This window comes from Chaetomium fimeti, assembly GCF_033439085.1.
Source record: "Chaetomium fimeti strain CBS 168.71 chromosome Unknown B0H64scaffold_7, whole genome shotgun sequence".
Lineage (NCBI taxonomy): Eukaryota > Fungi > Ascomycota > Sordariomycetes > Sordariales > Chaetomiaceae > Chaetomium > Chaetomium fimeti.
This window is the reverse complement of record NW_026944335.1, coordinates 1,130,874-1,150,993: the sequence shown is the minus strand read 5'-3', so window position 1 is coordinate 1,150,993 and position 20,120 is coordinate 1,130,874. Positions and strand designations below refer to the sequence as shown.

The following is a 20,120-nucleotide window of genomic DNA, read 5'->3' as shown; positions in this document are numbered from 1 at the left end:
CACCGGCTGGGATAATATTTTCACCTATGTCCGCACGCCGAGGTTCTGGTGCTACAATCGAGGGGTCCGAGCCATCGAGCTCGACCGGCAACCCAAGCTTTCCACCACCAGCAAAACGCCCCTTTAGCTCTCCCTTACGTGACCAGCAAAAGTGACATCCAGGATGAGCGCCCGCAATTCGGCGTCACCATCCAGCATCTCGACCTTGATTCCAGCCTCCTCCAAGCGCCTAATTCCCTCGTTCCGCTGAATGAACGTGTCGGGCTCCCGAATACCGACATAGACGACCTTGATGGCTTCGCCCATCCAAAGATCCTATCCACACACGTCCGGCTCCCGCTCAGCCTCTCGTTGCACGGCTCCATGGTGGTGTAGAGCACCGTGTTCGGCGGGAGGACGTCGGCGATATCAAAGTCGTGGACGCCGTGTCGGTCGGCCACCTTGATGAAGCAGCAGTGCTCGGCGTGTGTCGAGCCAGGGTCGCCGGGGCGGTCCCGCGGCAGCTCCTCCGAGTAGCCCGTCGAGAGGACCTCGTCCCGGTCGGCGTCGACGAGAACCGCGCCGACGCAAAACTTGGACGGCGATGGCGGTGATAGCCGTGCCTGTTCGACCGCGTACCCCATGTACGCTTTGTGGTCGCCTGGCGCAAATGTTGGGTACTCGTGGGTGGCCATTGCTGAGTTTGTGGAGGGGGAGGGTCCTTGGAGTGGCCCTGTCGCTTCCACTTCTGTCTTCATCCGGCTTCCCTCCGTTCGGGTAAACCTAACCCCATAAAGTCCAAATACACTACCCATTGACAATGATAAGCAGGTTCCCCTTCGGAAGCCTATTTACACGTTACTGAAGTCGCTTCCGCTTGGCCGCTGGCCCCTCACCTGCAACAGGACCTGCAACACCCTCTTACCCTGCCGCGAACCATCAACCTCGCGGCCAAGTCTCCAAGATTTCGAATCAAATTTCAATGACGTGCGGGAGCATAACCCCTGCAAAGACCCCCGTTACATATATGGACGGTTGTTTCAGAGATTCAAAATGCTGTTTATAGGGAACTTGCTGAAAGCTGAAGCCATGGCGCGGGCGGAAATGGCACAGCAGGCAATTCGTGAAGGAAGAGATTGCTGTATGCTATGCGCGGGCGAGAGGAATGGTGGCGAGGACAAAGAATTTGAAGACATGGCTCCTTACGATAATTTCGGACTTGACGATGATCTCGAGCCTGGCGATAGTCTCGAGCTGTACAGTAATATCGCGCTTGGCCACGGCATAGGTAGCCTCAAGATTTACCGTCATCATTTACGATGATCTCGACACCGACGGCGAAGACAGCATGCCCCCAGTGTCATCGCCGAGCACACGGAAAGACAAAGACGAGGGCGATGGCGACAATCGTGGACCAGGGCTGGGTACATACAAAACATATACGGCATGGTCAAAGGCCCCTATTGGGATTGCAATCACCAGTTGGGTGGTGATGGTGATCTGCCGGGCTGGGAAAAGAATGTGATCAGAACAGCTCTCCGGGACTCCGTCTTGGCCAGCGCGCCTAATGGTGGTGCACAAGTCTCAGGTTCCCCTGGGACGTCCTGTATTACCACTTCGTGTTCCCGCCTAAATTGGAACTGGGAGGAAGTAGAGCGCATCCGGGCATTCTACGAAGCCGAAGCCCGCAGGGACGAGAGCGCCCTACCGAATTCTCGAACCGGACCGCGTGTCGTTATGGCAAGTACCTAAGGCAGTCAGCGATCACTCCCATCCCCTCCAACCCTTAATCCACAGCCTGAGGTGTGTCAAGACATCCCGGATAGCCAAAATAGGTGGATCTCAATCTCCACATATTAACAGATCACCCTCTATAGTTAGAATAAGATATCATGCAGCGTGTAGGCCTTTTTGAAGGCTCTCGCTTGATGATATCTCTACAACTTAGGGGATGAGGCACGAGTGCCCATTTACAAATAGTCAGGGCCGTGTTCTACGCGGCCTGTGTACCTAGGGTCAGAAGCCAAGCCGGACATCTGTCTTAACCACTCGATCAAGTTGCCTACCTACCTCGAGACCTACCAGGTCCGATGAACATGATCCCTTGTGATCAGAAGACGGGGTAGTAATATTTCACCGCGCCAGAGTAAACGCTCAAAGTACAGATCTAAAGCCAGCCCGCTATCCTCATGCTCCCCCGTCTTTATCCAGGAAAACACTCGCGCTGTCCTAGGGCCCATCTAGACGAAGCCGATATGTCGGAGGATGTTACCAGATGTTAGAGATAGATCAGATGCGTACCCGAGCTAACAGGCCATGTTACGATCAAATACGCCTACGTTACCTTGATCATTGCGCGATTGGATGTCCTACAATGCACTGCCGTGTGTTTGGGTACCACGGTCTCGGATAACTGCGTATTGGGCAGTGGACTCCCTAGGGCCCTGGTGCCATCGCCGGGCGTTGGTTACAACTATCATTCTAACGCAGCCACAACTTAGACTGCTAAGTTCTCTCCCTTTTTTCCCCACCCAGCGGCACAGCTACCTTTCATATCACGAATCTACTTCCAGCCAGACCATCTCGACCAGACTCATTTTCTGTCTCGAGGTAAAACTTTATTCCGGAGACTCCACGCAACGAGTCCACACTCGTTTAACCCTCTCTCCCAGTCAGAGTTAAGCGCCACCACAATGGCGCCCCTAGCCAATACCACCGACAACAGCGGCTGGTTTCCCGCCGAAGTAGAGCCCAACGGGGGCTGGCGCGTAGACGCAGCAACGCTTGCTCTGCTCGCCATCATCGGAGACCCCAGGTCCGAGGAACTAACTCGTGCGATGACCGCAACTCGACTTGCTATGCTACCTCGTCTGGTCCCCGCAATGCAGCTGCTGAGCGCTGTTCGCCCCGAGCGCTTGCCCAGAACCAAAGCCATCCTTTCCGATATTCACGGGCCGACTCCGGACGAGGTCTCACGGAATGAGACTATAGGGTACTTTGTCAACGCTCTTCACGGCGTCGACGAGATGCACCAACCCGGCTTCCGCGTCCTCGAAGTCAGCCACAACACACAAAAGGACGAGGAAGTCGTCGGGTTTGCAAATTTCAAGTTCGCCACCGTTCCCCCGAGCCGCCTGGTCCGCGGCGTGCTTATCTTCGGTTCCGTCCTTACGCTTGGCCTTTTCATTGCTGCCATGGCTTGGAATGATGCGCCCGCCGCGCTGGCGATTGCCCTCATGGGACTTGCGAGCTCTCTCATGGGCTGTGCTAGCAGCTGGCGGCCGATGTGTCCTTACAGGGAGTCTCAGGCCTGGCGTGACCAGCAGGCCACCCGCGTCACCAAGGTCATCGGTAACCGCCGCTCCAACCTACTGGTCATTAGATGCAACGAGGCCGTCGGTGAGGAACTGTACCTCGGTTGCATCGACCGCTGCCAGTACCGAGCCCGGGGTCTACGCTACGGAGCCCTTATGGTGGTGGGAAGCATTTCTCTGATGTTCTCGGTTCTCATGCTGGGAAATTGCAGCTGGCGAGCGCAGGTCTCCATTGCCGTGTCATACATCATGCTGAATTCGCTTCATTGGACTGTCAGCATGTTACCCCGTCGTGTATTTTGGGACATGGTATGTACATACATACGTGGTACGATTCCGTGAACAGTCCCACCTTTGCCGGTGGTCTGTAGGCGTCCCATGACGGAGTTTTCAATTCTACGCCCCAGTCACCATAAGCTCGGGGAAGAAAATGGCTGACATAACTGTTAGAGCAGATACAACGTGGATGATGTGACGCCATCGGATTCCGTGGACGCTCACGAGAATACAACGGCTAACCCAACCTCTCCCGATGAAAAAGCGGGCTCAACTCGAGCGCTCTGGTTTGCCATTCGGGAAGTAGGGTCTACTGGGTGGGTGGAGGAGGGATACTATGTCCCGCCAACAACGCCATGGAAACAGTGGCTTGCTGAGGCGCAGCAGGCCGTTGACGGCGGAGACCGTGCTTGGCCCGCCGAGGAAAGGGAAATAGAGCTCATGCCATTAGATTGATCCGAAGCATTCAGCGGCAAGGCCGGAAAGCATGCCACGTAGCCATGAACCCCTTGGTTTCTAAGCCTTGCTAAGCGGGTCCAAGTTAGTCCATTTCCTTATGCTCTTCGGATGGTTTAGAAACGGAATGTATCAAAGAATGAGCATAGACTTAACGATCCGAAGATCGGGATGCTGACGTGCTCCCTTTTTGGAGTCGTGACCTACAAACCCCGTAATCTTAGGCCCCTTGGTCGCCCATCCGATCAGGTTCAAAATATAATTTAGCCACCCGTTACAAACTTCGGCGCCTTGGACGTATGATTCTCTAGATACGTCACACAGCCGATCATGCCGGACTGAGACGTCGACGGAGGAAAGGAGGGAGGTTGTCACCATCTAGCCGGTTATATACGGTTCCAACGTCCCTCGCAAACGAGTACACAATATGAATTACTCTCGACGGGTCACTATATTTGAACATTCGATAGGCCGCAGTGACCACGAGGACAACATCATTGATATCTCTCCGCCTCCAACAAACCCCGTCGAATATCCGTCATGACGCTGCAGTCGTTCCTTAGCGGTCTCCTACACCGCAAGCCGGAAAAGCCGTCGCAGCAGCCTAGTTTCCAAGAGGAGGTCAATGCCAAAACCGATTGGATTCGAGAGGCAGCAGTGGATGCTAAAGTACGCCCGGTCGATGGAGTTCGGGAGAGTCCTGGCAAGACCAAGGCCAAGACAGCCACGGTTGAGTAATTAGATCCCATGCCCCGTCCTGCCACTCTTGCTTCCTTTGCTTGCCATTCCCACCTTTCATATCCTGAGGCAAAGCCCGCTAACACATTGACGTAATAGGCCCAAGACTTGAACCCGTCGTCGGTTCCTTTTCAATGACGATGGGGAATTCACAGAGGCCAAGGGGTTAGTCGTTAACAAGCCTTCGGCGATAGCAATGGAGCAAGCGGGGATAAGTGAGAAGGTGAACGCTGATCAGTATGACAACGAACGCTCGAGCAGGGGAAATTTTGCGAGCAATGACCGAGCAGGCTTGGTAACGTTTGGTAGGCTGGGGCTGGACACCTGGTAGGCAGTTGAACTGTCAACAACAGACACATCACATGGCGTCCTTTGGAGTGGTCTGATCGCCATGCTTGATTACCCCCCTCATCCGTAGATTTACCCTGTGAATACTGTGGTAGCATGCTTCGATAAAAGCCCTGTACATCGGATCACCGTTCATGAGCTGGGAGTAACCCGCCGGATCCCCCCCGAACTACCTACATAATAGCCCCGGTTTGGCTTCTACGCTACCTGCGTATCAGTATTAGCGCAAGTTTGTGATGCTATTCGCATAAATAGTAGATCAAGTGTTGTTTTATAAATCAGCAACTAGAGCTGTGCGGTCTCGTAAATCATTAAATCAGAACGCAAAAGTACCAAGGGCGACCCTTCAAGTAAATCGATTAACATTGGAAGCGTTGTTGCGTGGGACTACGCGAGGAGTTGGGTATTCTGGAGTGTCTGACACTAGGTGGTTTTTCTCTCTTGTAGGGTGCGTGCGTACATACGCTGGGTTTGGTTGCTGTTCGGCTGAGTTCTTTTGGGAGGGTGGAGGAGCTCGGCGATCGCCGTTGGTTTGGGAGTTGCAGATCAACCGACACCTTCCACTAACCGTTAGCGCCGCTTGCACCGAGTGACACTGTGGAGCTCCGAGCGAGCGGACCCGACCTGAACAACGCGGGCAAACGCACGAGGCTAGCGGCGGCAACTTGCTCGGGCGGGGCTCGCCGCGTTTTTTCCCCTTTCCCTCTGAAGCCCGGGGCCCAATCATGGTGGGGTTCAGAGGATTGAGGGAAACTTTTTTTTTCTCCTTCGAGGACATGTTTGTTGTTCACGGCTTCTCGACTGTGTATTTCGTTTCCCCACACGAATATATATCTCTTCCTTCGAGTGTTTTGTTCGAGTGAGTCGCACCCGAGTCGCTTAAATACGCGAAAGATCCCCCTAACCTTCGCTGACCTCGGTCGCCCGACAAACACAGACAACCCCGCCATCCCCTTGCTATTGCTGAGACAAGTCACCCCGCCAACCACCACAATGGTCGAGAAACTCTACGTCACGTATAACGATGTGAGCCGCCCGCCGAGCCGCTGATTTCCCACGTGGGGACGGCATGGAACTAACGGTGCTCTGGGAAACAGGTGCACAAGTTGTGCCAGGAGGCTGCGCCGCAGATCCTGGCCGATTTCAAGCCGCAACTGATGATCGCCATAGGCGGCGGCGGTTACGTGCCAGCGCGGATCCTCCGCTCGTTCCTCAAGCAGCCCGGCAGCCCCAACATCCCGATCCAGGCCATCGGCCTCTCGCTGTACGAGCAGCTAGCCGGCGCCACCGACACGGAGGTCGAGGCCGCCGGCACCAAGGTCACGCGCACCCAGTGGCTAGACCTGACCGCCCTGGGCGAGATGGCTAACCTGGTCGGCAAGCGCGTGCTGATCGTCGACGAGGTTGACGACACCCGCACCACGCTCGAGTACGCCGTCAAGGAGCTGCAGAAGGACGTCGAGGAGGCCCGCGAGAAGATCGGCAGCGATCTCAAGACCGAGTTTGCCATCTTTGTCCTGCATGTACGTTGCCCCCCGTCTGTTTCTTTCTCAAGGTTCCCCTCCTTGGTTGGGCGCGTGCTGACCGGATGGCTCGATCGAACAGAACAAGGACAAGAAGAAGAAGGGCATCCTGCCCGAGTCCATCATGGACGGCCGGTACCTGGCCGCTCGGACGGTCGGCGACGAGTGGATCTGCTATCCGTGGGAGGCCATGGACATTGACGAGCACGACAGCAACTCGGCCGCGGCTAAAGCTAAGAACGGCCTGTGAGGGACACTCAAGGGAAACAAAAACAGAGGAATAAAAACAGCCTGCAGCACGCCGTACATGGTAGGTATAAACGCGGCGCAATTTGGGTCACCCGCGCCCGCCACCTCGAAGCTCAAGAGGCGTCGCGGCGTCGGGGATATATATTCCCATGAGGCAGTTGGTCGGGCACTCGGCGGAGTGTGTTGACAATGGTGAGCATTATAGCGGAGTTATTGGGCGGGAAGCATGTTGCGACAACACTTTGGGGGTCGCACAGCAGGTCTGGGTTTCGGGATAGACAGAGGGGTGACGCGAGCAGTGTCGATAACGCTCGTGGATAAAATACCATATCATACCTGACCATTGCCGTGCCACACTGAGTGATGACGGTTTATTATGTTCTCCCAGCCCCTAGTCTATCGACCGTCTGGAAACCAGAATTATAATACACGCCGGCGGCCTCTATCCCCCGGCAGTCCCTTCCCGCCGATGTTTCTCTTTAAGTCTCTTCTCATGCTTCATAAACTCTCTAATCCCCACCGGCACGTTTTTGTACAATTCCTCATCCCAAAAGTCCTTTACAATCCTCCCCGACGGCGGCGGCGGCGGCGACGACGACAACCCAGCCTCCCAATTCCCCACCGAGCCACCGCCATCATCATCCACCCCCACCGCCCCGCGATCCACATCCCCGTCATGCACGCCCAGCTCCATGACCCGGCCCCTCTCCACGCCCTCCATACTATCCTCGGTAACCCCAACCTGCGCACCCGCATCGTCGGCCGCCAGGCGGCGCTCGGCCTCGGCGGCGCGGGCGGCCCACTCCTCGACGTCGTCGCGGTAGCGGTCCCACACGCAGTTGACGCAGCCGCTCATGCAGCAGTTGTCGGGCTCCTCGGGCCGCGGGGGCACCACCACGCCCGCCACCACGCGGCTCTCGGCCCGCACCCGCGCCAGCCGCTCCGCCCGCTCCGCCGGCCCGGCTAGGCTGGCCCCGAAGACGACGCGGCGGGCGCTGCCGGCCTGTGGTGAGTCGTTAGACCGCGCTTCTTCTTCTTCTTTTGGGGTTTGTTCTTGTTCGGGCTGGGGTTGGTTTTCTTGTGGTGGTGGTGGTGGTGGGGGGGAGGAGGTGTCTGGAGAGGAGGAGGAGGAGGGGACGGACTTGGCCTTGGAGCTCGGGCTGGTCTCGTCTTTGCCGGCGGGCTGTTTCGCTTTGCGCGGGCGCCGCGCGGGCTTCTTGTCTTCGGCGGCTGCCGGCTCCGGGGCAGCCTTTTCCTCGGCCGCGGGGGTGGGGGCGGGGGCGGCGGGTTTCTCTTGGACGGGCTTGGGCTGCTCGGGCGCCGGCTTGGGCGTCGGCTTGGGCGTCTGCGCGGGCGATGTCTTGGATGTTACCGGCGGGGCTTCGGGCTTCTCCTGCGGCAGGGGCGCCGGGGTGCGCAGAATGGCCTCGTAGAAGGGTCCGACCGGGTGGGCCTGCTCCTTAGACGGCTCGATGGGGGAGGGCGGGGTGTCGGACTTGATGGGGGGCGTCGCAAAGGTGCGCCGCGATTGTTGGCCGCCGAACGCGCGGTAAACGGCGCGCGACGGCCCGGTGCTGAGGAACGTTCTCCGCATATTTGAGTGTATTTTATGGAACTGCTAGTAGCAGTTGCGGATGGCACGTTATTGCGATCTCATGGAGTGAGCGCAGCGACGAACAGGTTCGTTTGACCGTTTTCGGACGATTTCAGTTGACGATTTTTTGAAATTGCAGGGGCCCGCCACGATTGCGGGAAAAGGGAAATGTGGAATCGAACTTTGCCGAGGCCAACGTCATCGGTGCACACCCAGGTACATACAAGAAGGTCACGTGCCGTCGTACATCCATCATCTGTGGCATTCCGACATCGTCGGTCTAACAAGCCCTTTTTGCGATATTAGCTATTACATGGTTGTTATTTGGTACCCTCGGTCAAACTGGTTTCCGTCTGATCCACAGATTGGACGAGGTACAAATTATACAGTACTACGGAGTACATCGAGAAACCTCCATCTCAAATTGCTCGATTCGGACGAGATATGCGGGTCATGCCAGTGTTTAATTCAGCTTAGCGCACTGTTCCCTCGCAACCCCCAAGGTACAACTGCCCCAAACAAAACATCGACGCCCCCACCATCAGCTACAAAAATAAGACCAATCCACCCCTTCCGACGCGTCATTGATAGATATTTCGCGCCACGAACGTTGACGACTATGACTGTATGAACGGGAAGTAGGTTGCGCCGCGATGGAATCTCCGGCGCCTAAAAGGCGAAGAACATCGCCTCGAAACGCAGTCCCAGTTGATCCAGAATCCGAGTCGACGACGCCCCAAGATGCGCTGCCTCAGACCGGTTCATCGCCAAGTCGGCCCTCATTTGCATCCCCGACCAGGGCAACCCTTGAGCGATATAACCCCGACATCCTGAGACGTCGAGAGAGCCAGCCTAGGCGGCTGCGATCCTCGCCCGATGCGCCCCCCTCGGCCTCGCGCGCCGCTACACCCGATAGCACGGGAAGCTTGACGCGAGCCATGCGGATTCAACTTGAGCTGCGTTCGGCAGCCCGTGATGGTGGTGGACTGGCAGATTCGGACAGGGACGGCGTTCTGCGGTCTCCTCCGAGACAGCTGGACACGGATAGGACACCCACAAGACCGGCGCCGAGACCACTTCCGCCACCAGCCCCGGAGGAGGAGGACGAGTTATTAAGGGTCATTTCTGCACGGCTGCGGCCGGGTGTTTCGCCGGGAGTGCTCCCAGAGGTCGTCGCCCCCGAACCAGAGCTTCCACCGACGCCTCAGCACCCCGACCCCGTTGTTAGCACACCTCCCTCTGGGATACACAACACTCCCTCAAGGCGACCCAAGCGGAACCGCGCGCTGGCTGAGAGGCTTAAGAGTTCCTCACCGCTCAAGCAACCGCCGCTTCGACCGCCGGAACTACCTACAAAGAGCGGTTTAGCATTGGAGTTGCCGACTAAGACACCTCCAGTCCAAGCCGCAGTCCCAACGGACGCCGCCCCAACAAACGCCGAGCTGCGCGGTCTGAAGCCGGTTGACCCAGATTCGGACAAGAAGAAGCTCCGCGATTCACTCCTGGCCGAGATCAGCCAACTCGAACGAGACTTAGACGTCGCAAGCAAGGAAAACGAACGCATCCGGCAAGCGCGCATTTCCCGCCGCAACCCTTCCCCTCCCACCAACGGCGACGAGCTCCTCGACCTCCTCGTCCGCCACATCCTCCCGGCCGAGGCCGCCGCTCCAAAACCAGACCCCATCGAGAACTGGCTCGCCTCCGCCCTCAACCCCATCGCCTTCCTCCCCTTCAGCAAACCTTCCACAACCGGGCCACCAACCCTCCCATCCCAACCCCAACCCGACGACAACCTCCCCCCTCCCATCTCCCACCACCCCTTACCAATGACCACGACCGAAGCCCTGCCCTACCTGCAAGTCTTCACCCCGCTCACCTTCACCGCGCACGTCTCACCCCTCCCCACCGACACCTCCACCTCCGCACCCACCTCCTCCGACCCCACCGCTCCACTCCTCCAACAGCACAGCATCACAGCATCCTCCAGCGCCCCGCGCGGCCTCTTCGCCGCCCGCATCGAGATGACGGTCAACACCAAGACACTAGCCATCTCCACCCTCGCCGTGCCCGCGCTCGACCCGGCCGCCGAGGCCGAGCTGCGCCCCTTTGTGGACCGCGTGGTCGGGGCGGCCGGCGATGGGGATGGGCAGCCGCGGAGCAGCGGGCTGTATCACAATGTTGCCGTGTTGGCGTGGGCCATGGGCGAGTGGCTGCGCGTGGCGCGGCAGCGGGCCGGGGTGTGGGCGGCGCTGGAGAAAGAGGTGGGGAGTGGGGAGAAGGTGTTGGGGGAGATGGTTGGGCGGTGGAGGGCGAGGGCGGGGAGGAGGAGGAGGGGGGGTGGGAGGGGGAAGGGGAGGGTGAGGCAACAGCTGGAGGAGGAGGAGGGGGGGAGTGATGATGGGAGTAGTGAGGGGGATGGTGGGGGGAGTGTGGATGGGATGGGGAAGCAGCTTGGGGTGGCGGGTTTGTTGCCGTTCATGGGGCGGACGGCGACGGATTGGGAGATTCCGGTTCTGGGGGGTGGTGGGAAGCGGGAGGTGTCGATGTTGAGGGTGCAGTGGCGGATTGGGTTTGACTGGACGGGGGAGGCGCGCAGTGAGATTGGCGTGTTGGTGGGCGTGCCGGGGAAGTGTGAGTTCCGCCCTTTTTGTGAGTTTTTTGGGATGTGTTGTGAGTGCTAACCCCTGGTAGGGCATAATCATGATGAGAGGGGACAGTTGTCTGGTCTGCCGAAGCTGTTTGATGAGCTTATTCAGGCGGGCGAGGAACCCCTCGATGCTGTCAGGACGGTGGTGTGTTTGCTCGCGGGTGAACAGAGGTCCTGAGGTTATAAACACCGGCTTGCGGATCCCTGCGTTGCCGCAGTCGTGGGATGTGGTTATTGGAGTGTGTTGAGACATGATTCCTCTATTCTGTACGCAGGAAGTTGCCCCCTGACAGAGCGGGCCGTCCAGAGTACGGATCGTCTTAGCTTCTTTCAGATGACACAGCGCTCTAAAATAAGTGAATACCAAACCCAAAACACGCAGGAGAATCTCTGCCCCTGATTCGGTTGCCCCAGCCCGTTGTGATTGTACCAGACGGCCGACAGTCGTCCCTTAAAAACCGGCCGTTCCATGTCGAGCCATCGGCGTAGATGGGCATTATTATAAAATATCTTGTCTGTTGTACAACAGCAGTAGCAGCAACCCCCCTCGCAGCCCACCCCAAAACCCCTGGACAGCCCAACCAATCCCCCACCAATCAACCCCTTACTTAGTCAACATCCACACCCTTAGTCCTCAAATCCGCCTTGGCCGTCTTGATCTCGTCCATCAGCTCGGCGTAGGCGTCGGGGGTGTCGCGGAAGGTGAGCATGCCCCAGCCGAGGCGGAAGAGCAGCCATGCGCCGAACGTGACCAGGGCCCAGAAGGGCAGCTGTGGGGCGGGGTGTCCCAGCGTCAGTTTTATAAATCACCAGTGGGGGGAGGGTACGTCGGGTGGAAGGGAGGGAGTGCGACGTACGACGGGGACGATGAATTCTTGGACGGCGGGCGGGAGGGGCAGGAGCCCGAGGTAGAGGGAGAGGTAGAACTGTTGTGGTTGTCGCGCGCGAATGGTTAGTTGTTGGGCCATTGGTGGTGGTTCGCAGAGCGGGGAGTTAGGCACATACCGAGCTCACGAGGAGCGCGAGGGAGATGGTCTGCTGCGCGCGCGCCATGGTGTCGTCTGTTGGAAGAATGGACGAGGTGAAGAGAGGAGATTGCGAGATGCAATGGCTGGTGGTTGCTTGGTCCGGTTAGTCAATTGGGTTATTGGTAACTCGTTGTCAATGCGATTGAGGTACAATCGGGGAGCGGGCAAGATGTACGGAATGTATGGAGACGGCGACGTGGTGGTTGTCAAGGACAGGTCACTTTTCGAAATTCTGCCAAGAGCTCCCGAGGTTCACCAAGCGCGGCGCGTTTCTGGTTGCCGGATTCAGGGGGTGGGCAGGGCAAACAGGGTTAGGGTTGCTGGCCGTGTGAGAGGTGGTCCCTCAACATCCTCAAGCATCGCCACAAAAACAACTTAACAAGCGGCCTTCTTTTCAAATTGTTGAAAATATTGTGAACACTGTCCGTCGATAAGCATCTTGAACTGGATTTCCACGCACCCCCACACTGCCCACGCACCCCACACTGTCTTATCCTAGACGGCGGTGCAGAAAATGTGGCTTTTGCTGCGGACGAGAGCGATGAGCGTAGGAATCGACTTTCTGCCTCGCCGCGTGAGAATCCTTCCTTTATAATTTGTATAAGGATTCCACGTCCCCCGCGCCCCAACCCTCCATTACAAGCCGGGACGAGGAAAATCCGAGCGAGCCATGCGAGAGGATGTCATTGGACGACGACGCAGGAGGATGGACACATGCACCCAATAACGGGACGGTAAAAGGGGATGGCCCCGCAACAGATGACGTGAGGAATATCCGACGAGAGGAGCCAGAAAGATCGTTTCTTTCTCTTTTTGTTTTTGCATCGCAAACACAACTGCCTAAGCACACGATTAAAAGCAACGCGCCGTAACCCACTCCCGACACAACCAAAACAGAAGAGGGATAGTATTTCGAACAAAAGAATATGGATTCTTGTCTTTGTAGACTTTTTCTTGATAAGGTCTCGGGATTAGAGACTATTAGGTTTCAGGATGATACTACGCGACAAGCCGGAGCAGTGCAGGACCAGGTGTTGTCCTCGATGGGAGACAGTTCTTCCGTGAAGGAGCAGGAGTTTGCGTTTTGTATCATTGTCTTTACTTGTGCCCGGGGCAAGAGCATGCAAGAGATAGAGACTCATCTCGGTGAACGGCTAGGAGAGGACTGGCAGGTTGCTCAGTTGTTCTATTCCGAAGTTAGCAAAGAAGCGGTAGGCCATCGATGTGGTATGGTGACAATACGAGCGCCGTGGTGGGTTTCTCATTCCCTAGACAGGGTCTTTTCTTCTTTTGCAGGCATGCCTTGGGACAGAGAGTTGACAGTATTCCCACCCTCAGCTGGTGTCTTTGAGTTCGATCTTTTCCAAGGACCTTGTCCTACCAGGTCCTCATTCTGTGCTGAAAAGGAAGGCAGTGTCCCTGCAACTGTTGGCCAAGAATGTTCCCAACTCTCCCCCTTCATCTCGCCCACCTCGATGCGCAAGCAAGCACTTCAAAAAAACGCAAGCATGCGGCCACCCAAACTCAGCGAGAGAATAACCTTGAATAAATTGTTTCCTAATGTCGACTTTAATCGTATATCTAGTCATTTGGCGCTCGACGACCGACCAAGCCACTCGAGCACCGATGACTATGATAATAATATATATTGTTCAAACTTTGTTTTACACACTTTCCCTGCTGGTTACATACACATCGGCATTTCCCAGTATTTTCCTTATCAATCGGCATTTAATAATTTGAGCTACGACGTTAACGACAACTTCGACGTCCCGCTCGCCCTAGCTCTTCCGCCCGAGACACCGCCTGGTCAATCTGATGCTCTCACCTGCCGGGGCGGTTGGGGGCCTCGACGCCGACGACGGCAGTGTGCACCTGCCCGATCCGACATTTGCAGCCAAGAGTGTTGCCAGCCCAAGGCTAAAAGTCGAGCGGTCGAGGCCAGCATTCTCACGTTATCATGCAACACTCCAAAAAGCGACGTTTATTGGATTTGGGCCAGGTTTAGCCATGGGCTGAGTTACTTGGTTGTCAAGTTCTGCGCATATTACTTGAACATAACGTAAGTTTGGTAACCCGCAAGATTACTCTAAACAACGAGAGACTGACTTGAGTGACCAGACAAAAGATCAAAAACTATAACGACGCCTTCATTCGTTGGCGCTCTTCCGACTTTGGTGAGTGTACAGCCAGGGGCGCACCCAATAAGCCCCTGGAGGTCATTCACCAGCCACGCCGGCCAGCCGTGCAAGAAACCGCTTTCATGGGAACTCACGCCGGAGAACCTCGAGGGGGACCAACAGCCCGTGGTGTCGACGAACGGAGACCGCTCACGATCCATGCCGCCATTCGTGAGCAGCAGGAAGGCATGTCCCATGCACTCGACCGAATGTGTCGGAGATATTAAAGACAAAACTAAACTAAGAGATATAATAAGAATCATGTAACAGAATGATAAATAGTATAGTGTAAAGCGAGTCATAGATGATATAGGGTAAAGCCGGTATAAATTGAATAACACAAACTTAACACAATCGAAGACCAAAAGAGATCGTCTGTTCTTGTTCGACCCGATGTCTGCACTCTAACCCGGTGGTGGCAAAGGATATCACAAATAATCTTTAAACTGAAGGAGTGTTGGCAGTTTCCAGTGTATCCCCAGTCAAAACACATCAGATACAATGACTCCCGGTGCCTGGAGGTACGGGATAAGACAATCGAGCAGTTACGGCACGACAAAGAGATCCACGAAAGTGAGATGGTGCCGCTCTCTCACCATAAGGAGTCACGGCAGTGTCTGAACCACAAGTTCGGATTCGCCAAGCATAAAAACGTCTTCGAGACTTCGCTACAAAAGAATCCTAACTACCAACCCCCAAACACACACAATAACTTGGTAGGTAAGCCATCCATCCCCTCTTTAGCCAACCACCCCCCTTCCCCTTTCAGCGGAATCAACCGAGACATACCACCACCCCCCCCCACCCATCCATCAGTCACCACAAACCCACTCACTCACTCCACCCAGGAGTTAAGACCCCGACCCCGTCCAAACCGCCGCCGGCGTCACCAGCCCAGACGTCATCACCAGCCCAGACGTCATCACCAGCCCAGACGTCATCACCAGCCCAGACGTCATCACCACCCCCGACGCTGCCACCATTCCACCACCACCACCGGCAACAGCTGCAGCAGCAGTAGTAAACACCGTAACAATCGTGACAACAGTCACCGCCTTAACCGAGAGGTGCCGCGCGGGTGGTAGTGGTGGGATTGGGATTGGTTGTGTGGTGATGCGCGACGGTACGGCCGTCCACAATGCCGGGTAGGTGGGCAGTGGTGGGGTTGACTCGGGTTGGAGGAAGAGGTTCATCATGGTTTGGTGGTGGTGGTTGGGGTAGGGTGTTGGCGGGCCGGCGGCGTGTGGAGGTCGGGGGGTTGGTCTTGGTCTTGGTTTTGGAGTTGGGTTGTATTGGTTGTATTGGTTGTATTGGTTGTATTGGTTGTATTCATGAGATGGATGGTGGTGGGTGTAGAGTTGTTGCTCGTGGGAAAGGAATGGCACCGCTAGGTTTAGTTGTGGAGGTTGGGTGATGAGCGGTTGCTCGGCGGGTTGGAGCGTGGAATACATGATGGTGTTAGGTAACTGAGGTTTCTAGGTGATGATACCGATGAGACTTGAGATGAACGTTGGGTGGGGAGTGAGGATTGTTGTAGGCTTTGCAAAGTTCTTGCCTTATAGACTTCTGTGTGAATAAGGGAAAGGATAGTGCCTGCCTTGCAACTACTACTACCGGCAACGACGAGGGTTGTCTTGAACAATTAGTCTTTCCATCTTTAGTGTATCCGGACCGGCTTGGCCCTCCTGTCCCAAACCTCCAAATCCATCCGTTTATCCCAAGCTAATAATACAAACAACGGCATCTTGAATGCGTCGACAACATAAAGCATGGTGACATCGAGCCCCTGAAGTGGGAGTCGTATCCGGCCATGACCTATTACAAAAGACTGGTTGGTATCAGTAAAATTAATACAAACAGCGAAACGCTGGAAGGCCGAAGCAAGGAAAATAAAACGTCGAACCCTCGGCAAAAACCAAAATGAGAACACCAAGAGCACCTCAAGCCAAAAAGCAAACAAACGAATCCTAATAGATCAATCCACGTCCTCGCCATCCTCACCATCCTCGCCCTTCCAAGCCCCCATCTCCGCAACCGGCACCCGGCCCCTCAGCCACCTGAGGGTGGCCTCGGTGCCCCTCTCCAGCACATTCCACCGCGGCACGCGGAACCGGTTCCCGCTCACGTCCAGCCTCTCCAATCCGGCGCCCTGCTGCTGGGTCCCAAGCAAGCCGATGCGCGGATTTAGGTGTGCGATATCGTTGTTGGCCGCATCCACGATCTTCATGCCCCTGATCGTCTCCGGGTCGAGGTCCGCCAGGTGATTGTTCGACACGAGCAGGACGGTCATGTTGGGGAACATGTCGCGCAGCGTGCTGCCCTGCGGGAGGGCGGCGAGCCGGTTGAAGGAGATATCTAGCTTTTGGAGCAGCGGCGCGCGGAGGTGGGTGGTCAGCGGGGCGAGGCCGGTGATGTGGTTATGGCCTAGGTTGAGCTCTTTGAGGGATGGCAGGTCCAGGCTCTCGTTGCCGCTGGCACCGCCGAGGTATGTTTCGCCAATGAGCTGGTTGTGGGCGAGCGAGAGCGCAGTGAGTGTCGTGGCAAAGAACGTGAGCGACTCGGGAAGCGCGGTGAAGAGGTTGTGGTGGAGCTGGATCTCGTGGACTTTGTGGGCTGCGGCGAGCTTGGAGCAAATGACCGGGTGGAGCGAGGAGGATTGCGTGTTGGACCGATCGAGGACGCCGCCGGACTTGACGGGCCATGTAGCAGTTTGAGAGCGCGCTCGGGCCGGTGAAGCCGGAGTGGATGTTGGCGGCGTGGCAAAGTTGTCCAGTTCGGAGCGGCTATCGTCATCGCCAGTAGCTGCGCTCGCCGCTGTATCGTCAGCGGTGAAGTATTCGTCCTGAACGCTCCCAGACGGCGGACGAGGCCGGTGTTCATCCTCCTCAGGAGGTGGCTCTAGCCGTTGGGCGAGAATCGACTTCATCTCATCTGTGCTAATGGTGCTGAACTTCTTCTCGCGCAGCGGATTGCCACTCAATCGCAGATTGACCAGGCTCACCATCTTCCCAATCTCGGAGGGAATAATGCGGATATCGTTGCTAGAGAAATCGACGGATCTTAGCTGCCCAAGGCTGGTGAATCCCTCTGGAATGGCATTGATGTTGTTTTCGTCAGCCGCGATGGTAAGGAGGCCGGTCCAGCTGCTGACGTCAGGCAGTGCCTGCAGCCGGTTCATGGAGACACAGAACTGGTGTAAGGCGGGCATCGACACGGTCTTTCCGAAGGAGCAAATATGGGCCAACTGGTTGGATGCCACGTCCAATGTCTGAAGCGTCGGCAGAGCCTCAACAGTGTCCTGAATCAGTGTGCCGTGGAGCTGGTTCTTGCGAGCAACCAACTCCGTTAATGGCAGGCCAGCCAGAAGACCAAAGGGCAACTCTTCGAAGCCGTTTTCGCTGAGGTTGAGGATCCGAAGGCGTGCGAGGGCGCTAAAGTTGTCGGACAACGATGAGAGATTGTTGCCGTGGAGGTCCAAAATTTCCAGGTTCTGCAGCTTGGAGAAGCATGGGTCGAGCGGGCCGTACAAGAGGTTGCCTCCAAGCTTAAGATCCTTCAGTGAGGTAATATGGCAAATCACCTTGAGGCAGCTGTTCGACAATCGGTTCAATGACTACCAGAGGTTAGCAACACATCCGCCGCGAATTCCATGGAGGCGCAACAAACCAGATTGAGAGACGTAAGGAAAGAGAGGCGCCTCAGACCCATCGGCAGGTTCACCAAGATGTTTCCATGCAGGTCGAGGGTCTCCAGGCCAGCAAAAATATTCCCCTGGCTGTCTTCGTCCTCGGCCAGTTCCTGTGGATCAACGTCTGGGAACACAGAGTCACTGAGCATCTCCAACTCATTGTCGGCGGCGACAAAGCGAGTAAGGTCCACACTTTCAGCCCATGCACCGCCAGACTGGCCGATAGATTCGAGGTTGTACATATTGAGAACCTCTGTCGGGATGTCTTTCAGGCCCATCGCAGCAATGTTGAGCCGGCCGCTTGTCCTCGCGGTTTCGAGCCGGTTCTGGAGTATCTTGGCTTGCGACTTGTCATCGCGGTTCTGGTTGAATGGATCACCGGATAGGCCGAAGTCAAAGCTAGAGTCTGTGGGCACCAAGGCGGATTCTCCGGAGACGGCAGCGGCGTTGGAAGAAGCCTGTTGGGATGCGGCTTTTCTGGCGGCTCTCGCCTTAGCAATCTGCTCACGCAGAGCTGACGATGACTTCTTCTGCGTTTGACCAGGTTCAGTCGAATCCGCGGTGATGCCTGTGCTACCGGACGCAACAGACGCGCTGGAAGGGTTCGTGCCTTCCCAAGACGCCGCGGATGAGCCCCGCGAGACTACGGACGCCTTTCTGGGAGCCTCCCCACCGTTTGCCTTAGGCAGTGCCGGCACCGACGGCTTCCTGGACAAGCCGTTAACCGACGGTTTCTTGGACAAGCCGTTAACCGACGGTTTCTTGGACAATCCGTTGACCGACTGCCGCTTGGTTAGTGGCCGAGGGGCCAAGGACTTTGTGGCAGAATTGGGCACCGGGACCTCAGGCGCGCGCTTTCCCGGACTCGGTGTCCTCGTTCGCGGAGCGGCAAAGGCGCTCGGCGGCGGCATCCCGTACACTGATGTTCGGCCCGGTTTCGACGGCGTGGCTTTTACTGATGGCGATTGGAACGATTGGATACTACGCCGGTTTCGCAGGGGCGTGCCCTCAATAGGGGAGAGCGGGTTCTCGTATGTGGCGACCTGGGAGCGGAAGCTGGAGATAGACTCTTCCAAACCGGAGCTGGAACCAGGCCTGCTACCGGTCCTAGGTCGCTCGCCTGATCCATCCGACTGGTGACTAGATCCCGGCCGAGATGCCCGACTTGCGGAACGGGATGGCGTCCTCCCCGTGGCCGGGTCGTAAAACGACGGCGCGCCTCTTCCTTTTACAGATGGCGAGGATGGCAAACGAGCGAGCGTCTCCATCGTCCTTTCTGCGAGCGACGGCCGGAGGCTGGAGGGAGACTCTGGAACGGTGCCTTCCGTCGCGTCCTCAGCCACCATGGTCCAGGATTCTCCCAAACCGGTCTCCTCTTCTGGCATGGCTGCTGCGGATATCCATTGCTGCGAGGACTGACGGCGTAAACCGGCAGTAGCCGAGCTCGACCGAGTCCCCTGGCCAACCGGCTGTGTACCTCCTCTTGCCGGCCTCGAAGGCTGCGCAGCCGAGCTCGGCGCTAGCCTCCCCGTTCGCGTATTGCCCACCGCATGTTGACCAACACCCGCTCGACTATGGGGTGATGATACGGCACGCAGAGGCGCAGTACTGGTCGGGGAGCGACTTGTAACGGTTGCTGTCGTGGCGGCTGCCGGGGCAAGCTGGTCGCGCGAGGCGGCAGTCCGGAGTTTTGGGTTGCGCAAGCTTCCTCCCCCCGCGGTGGCTGACAGGCTTTCCCGCGATGGGGAGGTTCGAATCGAGTTCGTCCGTGGAACCGGGAGCTTAGATGTTTGCACGGGAATCTTGGACGGCCGAGGGATGCCGCTCGGCCTGCTTTGGCGAGTCTCGTCCATGTTTGATGCTGCAATGAACTTCGGCGAGGTTGTTTATTTACAAACAGCGAAAGCGTTTGCACCGAATGGTCGTAGCGGGAGCTTCACAACGCACTACTAGGGAGCTCCTAGCGCATTCATGCTCAAGCAATGGAATGAAGTCGCTTGTTTTTGATACGCACACAGGCGACATCCAAGACGGTGTGGTCAAAAGTGTCAGAAACAGAAGACGGGAGAGGAAAGTGCACCGAACTTGATCAAAGAGAGA

General features: G+C 56.7%; 10 protein-coding genes across 10 annotated transcripts; 4 read left to right on the top strand and 6 right to left on the bottom strand.

Moving 5' to 3' along the window:
• Positions 1 to 123: 123 nt before the first annotated feature.
• On the bottom strand, positions 124 to 674 carry B0H64DRAFT_419700 (cytidine deaminase-like protein; the record flags this gene model as incomplete). The annotated part of the gene is made up of 2 exons (XM_062805404.1): positions 124 to 288; positions 324 to 674. The coding sequence occupies 2 exons, from the start codon at positions 672 to 674 to the stop codon at positions 124 to 126; spliced, it is 516 nt and encodes a 171-aa protein (XP_062655929.1).
• A 1,998-nt stretch (positions 675 to 2,672) lies between these two features.
• Positions 2,673 to 4,005, top strand: B0H64DRAFT_467334 (uncharacterized protein; the record flags this gene model as incomplete). Its single annotated transcript, XM_062807714.1, has 4 exons — positions 2,673 to 3,267; positions 3,424 to 3,602; positions 3,744 to 3,856; positions 3,936 to 4,005. The coding sequence occupies 4 exons, from the start codon at positions 2,673 to 2,675 to the stop codon at positions 4,003 to 4,005; spliced, it is 957 nt and encodes a 318-aa protein (XP_062655928.1).
• A 421-nt stretch (positions 4,006 to 4,426) lies between these two features.
• Positions 4,427 to 5,054, bottom strand: B0H64DRAFT_406602 (uncharacterized protein). The gene has a single exon (XM_062804513.1). The coding sequence runs from the start codon at positions 4,772 to 4,774 to the stop codon at positions 4,520 to 4,522; it is 255 nt and encodes an 84-aa protein (XP_062655927.1). The 5' UTR covers positions 4,775 to 5,054; the 3' UTR covers positions 4,427 to 4,519.
• Positions 5,055 to 5,734: 680 nt separating this feature from the next.
• B0H64DRAFT_406599 (phosphoribosyltransferase-like protein) lies at positions 5,735 to 7,224 on the top strand. The gene is made up of 4 exons (XM_062804512.1): positions 5,735 to 5,970; positions 6,049 to 6,137; positions 6,209 to 6,634; positions 6,717 to 7,224. Exons 2-4 carry the CDS (start codon positions 6,105 to 6,107, stop codon positions 6,882 to 6,884), a joined length of 627 nt encoding a protein of 208 aa, XP_062655926.1. The 5' UTR covers positions 5,735 to 5,970; positions 6,049 to 6,104; the 3' UTR covers positions 6,885 to 7,224.
• Positions 7,225 to 7,325: 101 nt separating this feature from the next.
• On the bottom strand, positions 7,326 to 8,643 carry B0H64DRAFT_467331 (oxidoreductase-like protein; the record flags this gene model as incomplete). Its single annotated transcript, XM_062807713.1, has 1 exon — positions 7,326 to 8,643. The coding sequence occupies exon 1, from the start codon at positions 8,475 to 8,477 to the stop codon at positions 7,326 to 7,328; it is 1,152 nt and encodes a 383-aa protein (XP_062655925.1). The 5' UTR covers positions 8,478 to 8,643.
• Positions 8,644 to 8,967: 324 nt separating this feature from the next.
• On the top strand, positions 8,968 to 11,414 carry B0H64DRAFT_435165 (uncharacterized protein; the record flags this gene model as incomplete). Its single annotated transcript, XM_062806126.1, has 4 exons — positions 8,968 to 10,738; positions 10,928 to 11,108; positions 11,169 to 11,269; positions 11,400 to 11,414. The coding sequence occupies exons 1-4, from the start codon at positions 9,131 to 9,133 to the stop codon at positions 11,412 to 11,414; spliced, it is 1,905 nt and encodes a 634-aa protein (XP_062655924.1). The 5' UTR covers positions 8,968 to 9,130.
• Positions 11,415 to 11,732: 318 nt separating this feature from the next.
• Positions 11,733 to 12,177, bottom strand: B0H64DRAFT_445342 (dolichol-phosphate mannosyltransferase subunit 3; the record flags this gene model as incomplete). Its single annotated transcript, XM_062806846.1, has 3 exons — positions 11,733 to 11,894; positions 11,982 to 12,050; positions 12,130 to 12,177. 3 exons carry the CDS (start codon positions 12,175 to 12,177, stop codon positions 11,733 to 11,735), a joined length of 279 nt encoding a protein of 92 aa, XP_062655923.1.
• Positions 12,178 to 12,695: 518 nt separating this feature from the next.
• B0H64DRAFT_228184 (uncharacterized protein) lies at positions 12,696 to 14,686 on the top strand. Its single transcript, XM_062799681.1, has 2 exons — positions 12,696 to 14,214; positions 14,274 to 14,686. Exons 1-2 carry the CDS (start codon positions 13,079 to 13,081, stop codon positions 14,557 to 14,559), a joined length of 1,422 nt encoding a protein of 473 aa, XP_062655922.1. The 5' UTR covers positions 12,696 to 13,078; the 3' UTR covers positions 14,560 to 14,686.
• A 453-nt stretch (positions 14,687 to 15,139) lies between these two features.
• Positions 15,140 to 15,662, bottom strand: B0H64DRAFT_406589 (uncharacterized protein). Its single transcript, XM_062804511.1, has one exon. The coding sequence runs from the start codon at positions 15,526 to 15,528 to the stop codon at positions 15,184 to 15,186; it is 345 nt and encodes a 114-aa protein (XP_062655921.1). The 5' UTR covers positions 15,529 to 15,662; the 3' UTR covers positions 15,140 to 15,183.
• A 202-nt stretch (positions 15,663 to 15,864) lies between these two features.
• Positions 15,865 to 20,115, bottom strand: B0H64DRAFT_406588 (uncharacterized protein). The gene is made up of 2 exons (XM_062804510.1): positions 17,999 to 20,115; positions 15,865 to 17,945 (listed from the first exon to the last, which is right to left on the bottom strand). The coding sequence occupies exons 1-2, from the start codon at positions 19,871 to 19,873 to the stop codon at positions 16,308 to 16,310; spliced, it is 3,513 nt and encodes a 1,170-aa protein (XP_062655920.1). The 5' UTR covers positions 19,874 to 20,115; the 3' UTR covers positions 15,865 to 16,307.
• Positions 20,116 to 20,120: the final 5 nt, after the last annotated feature.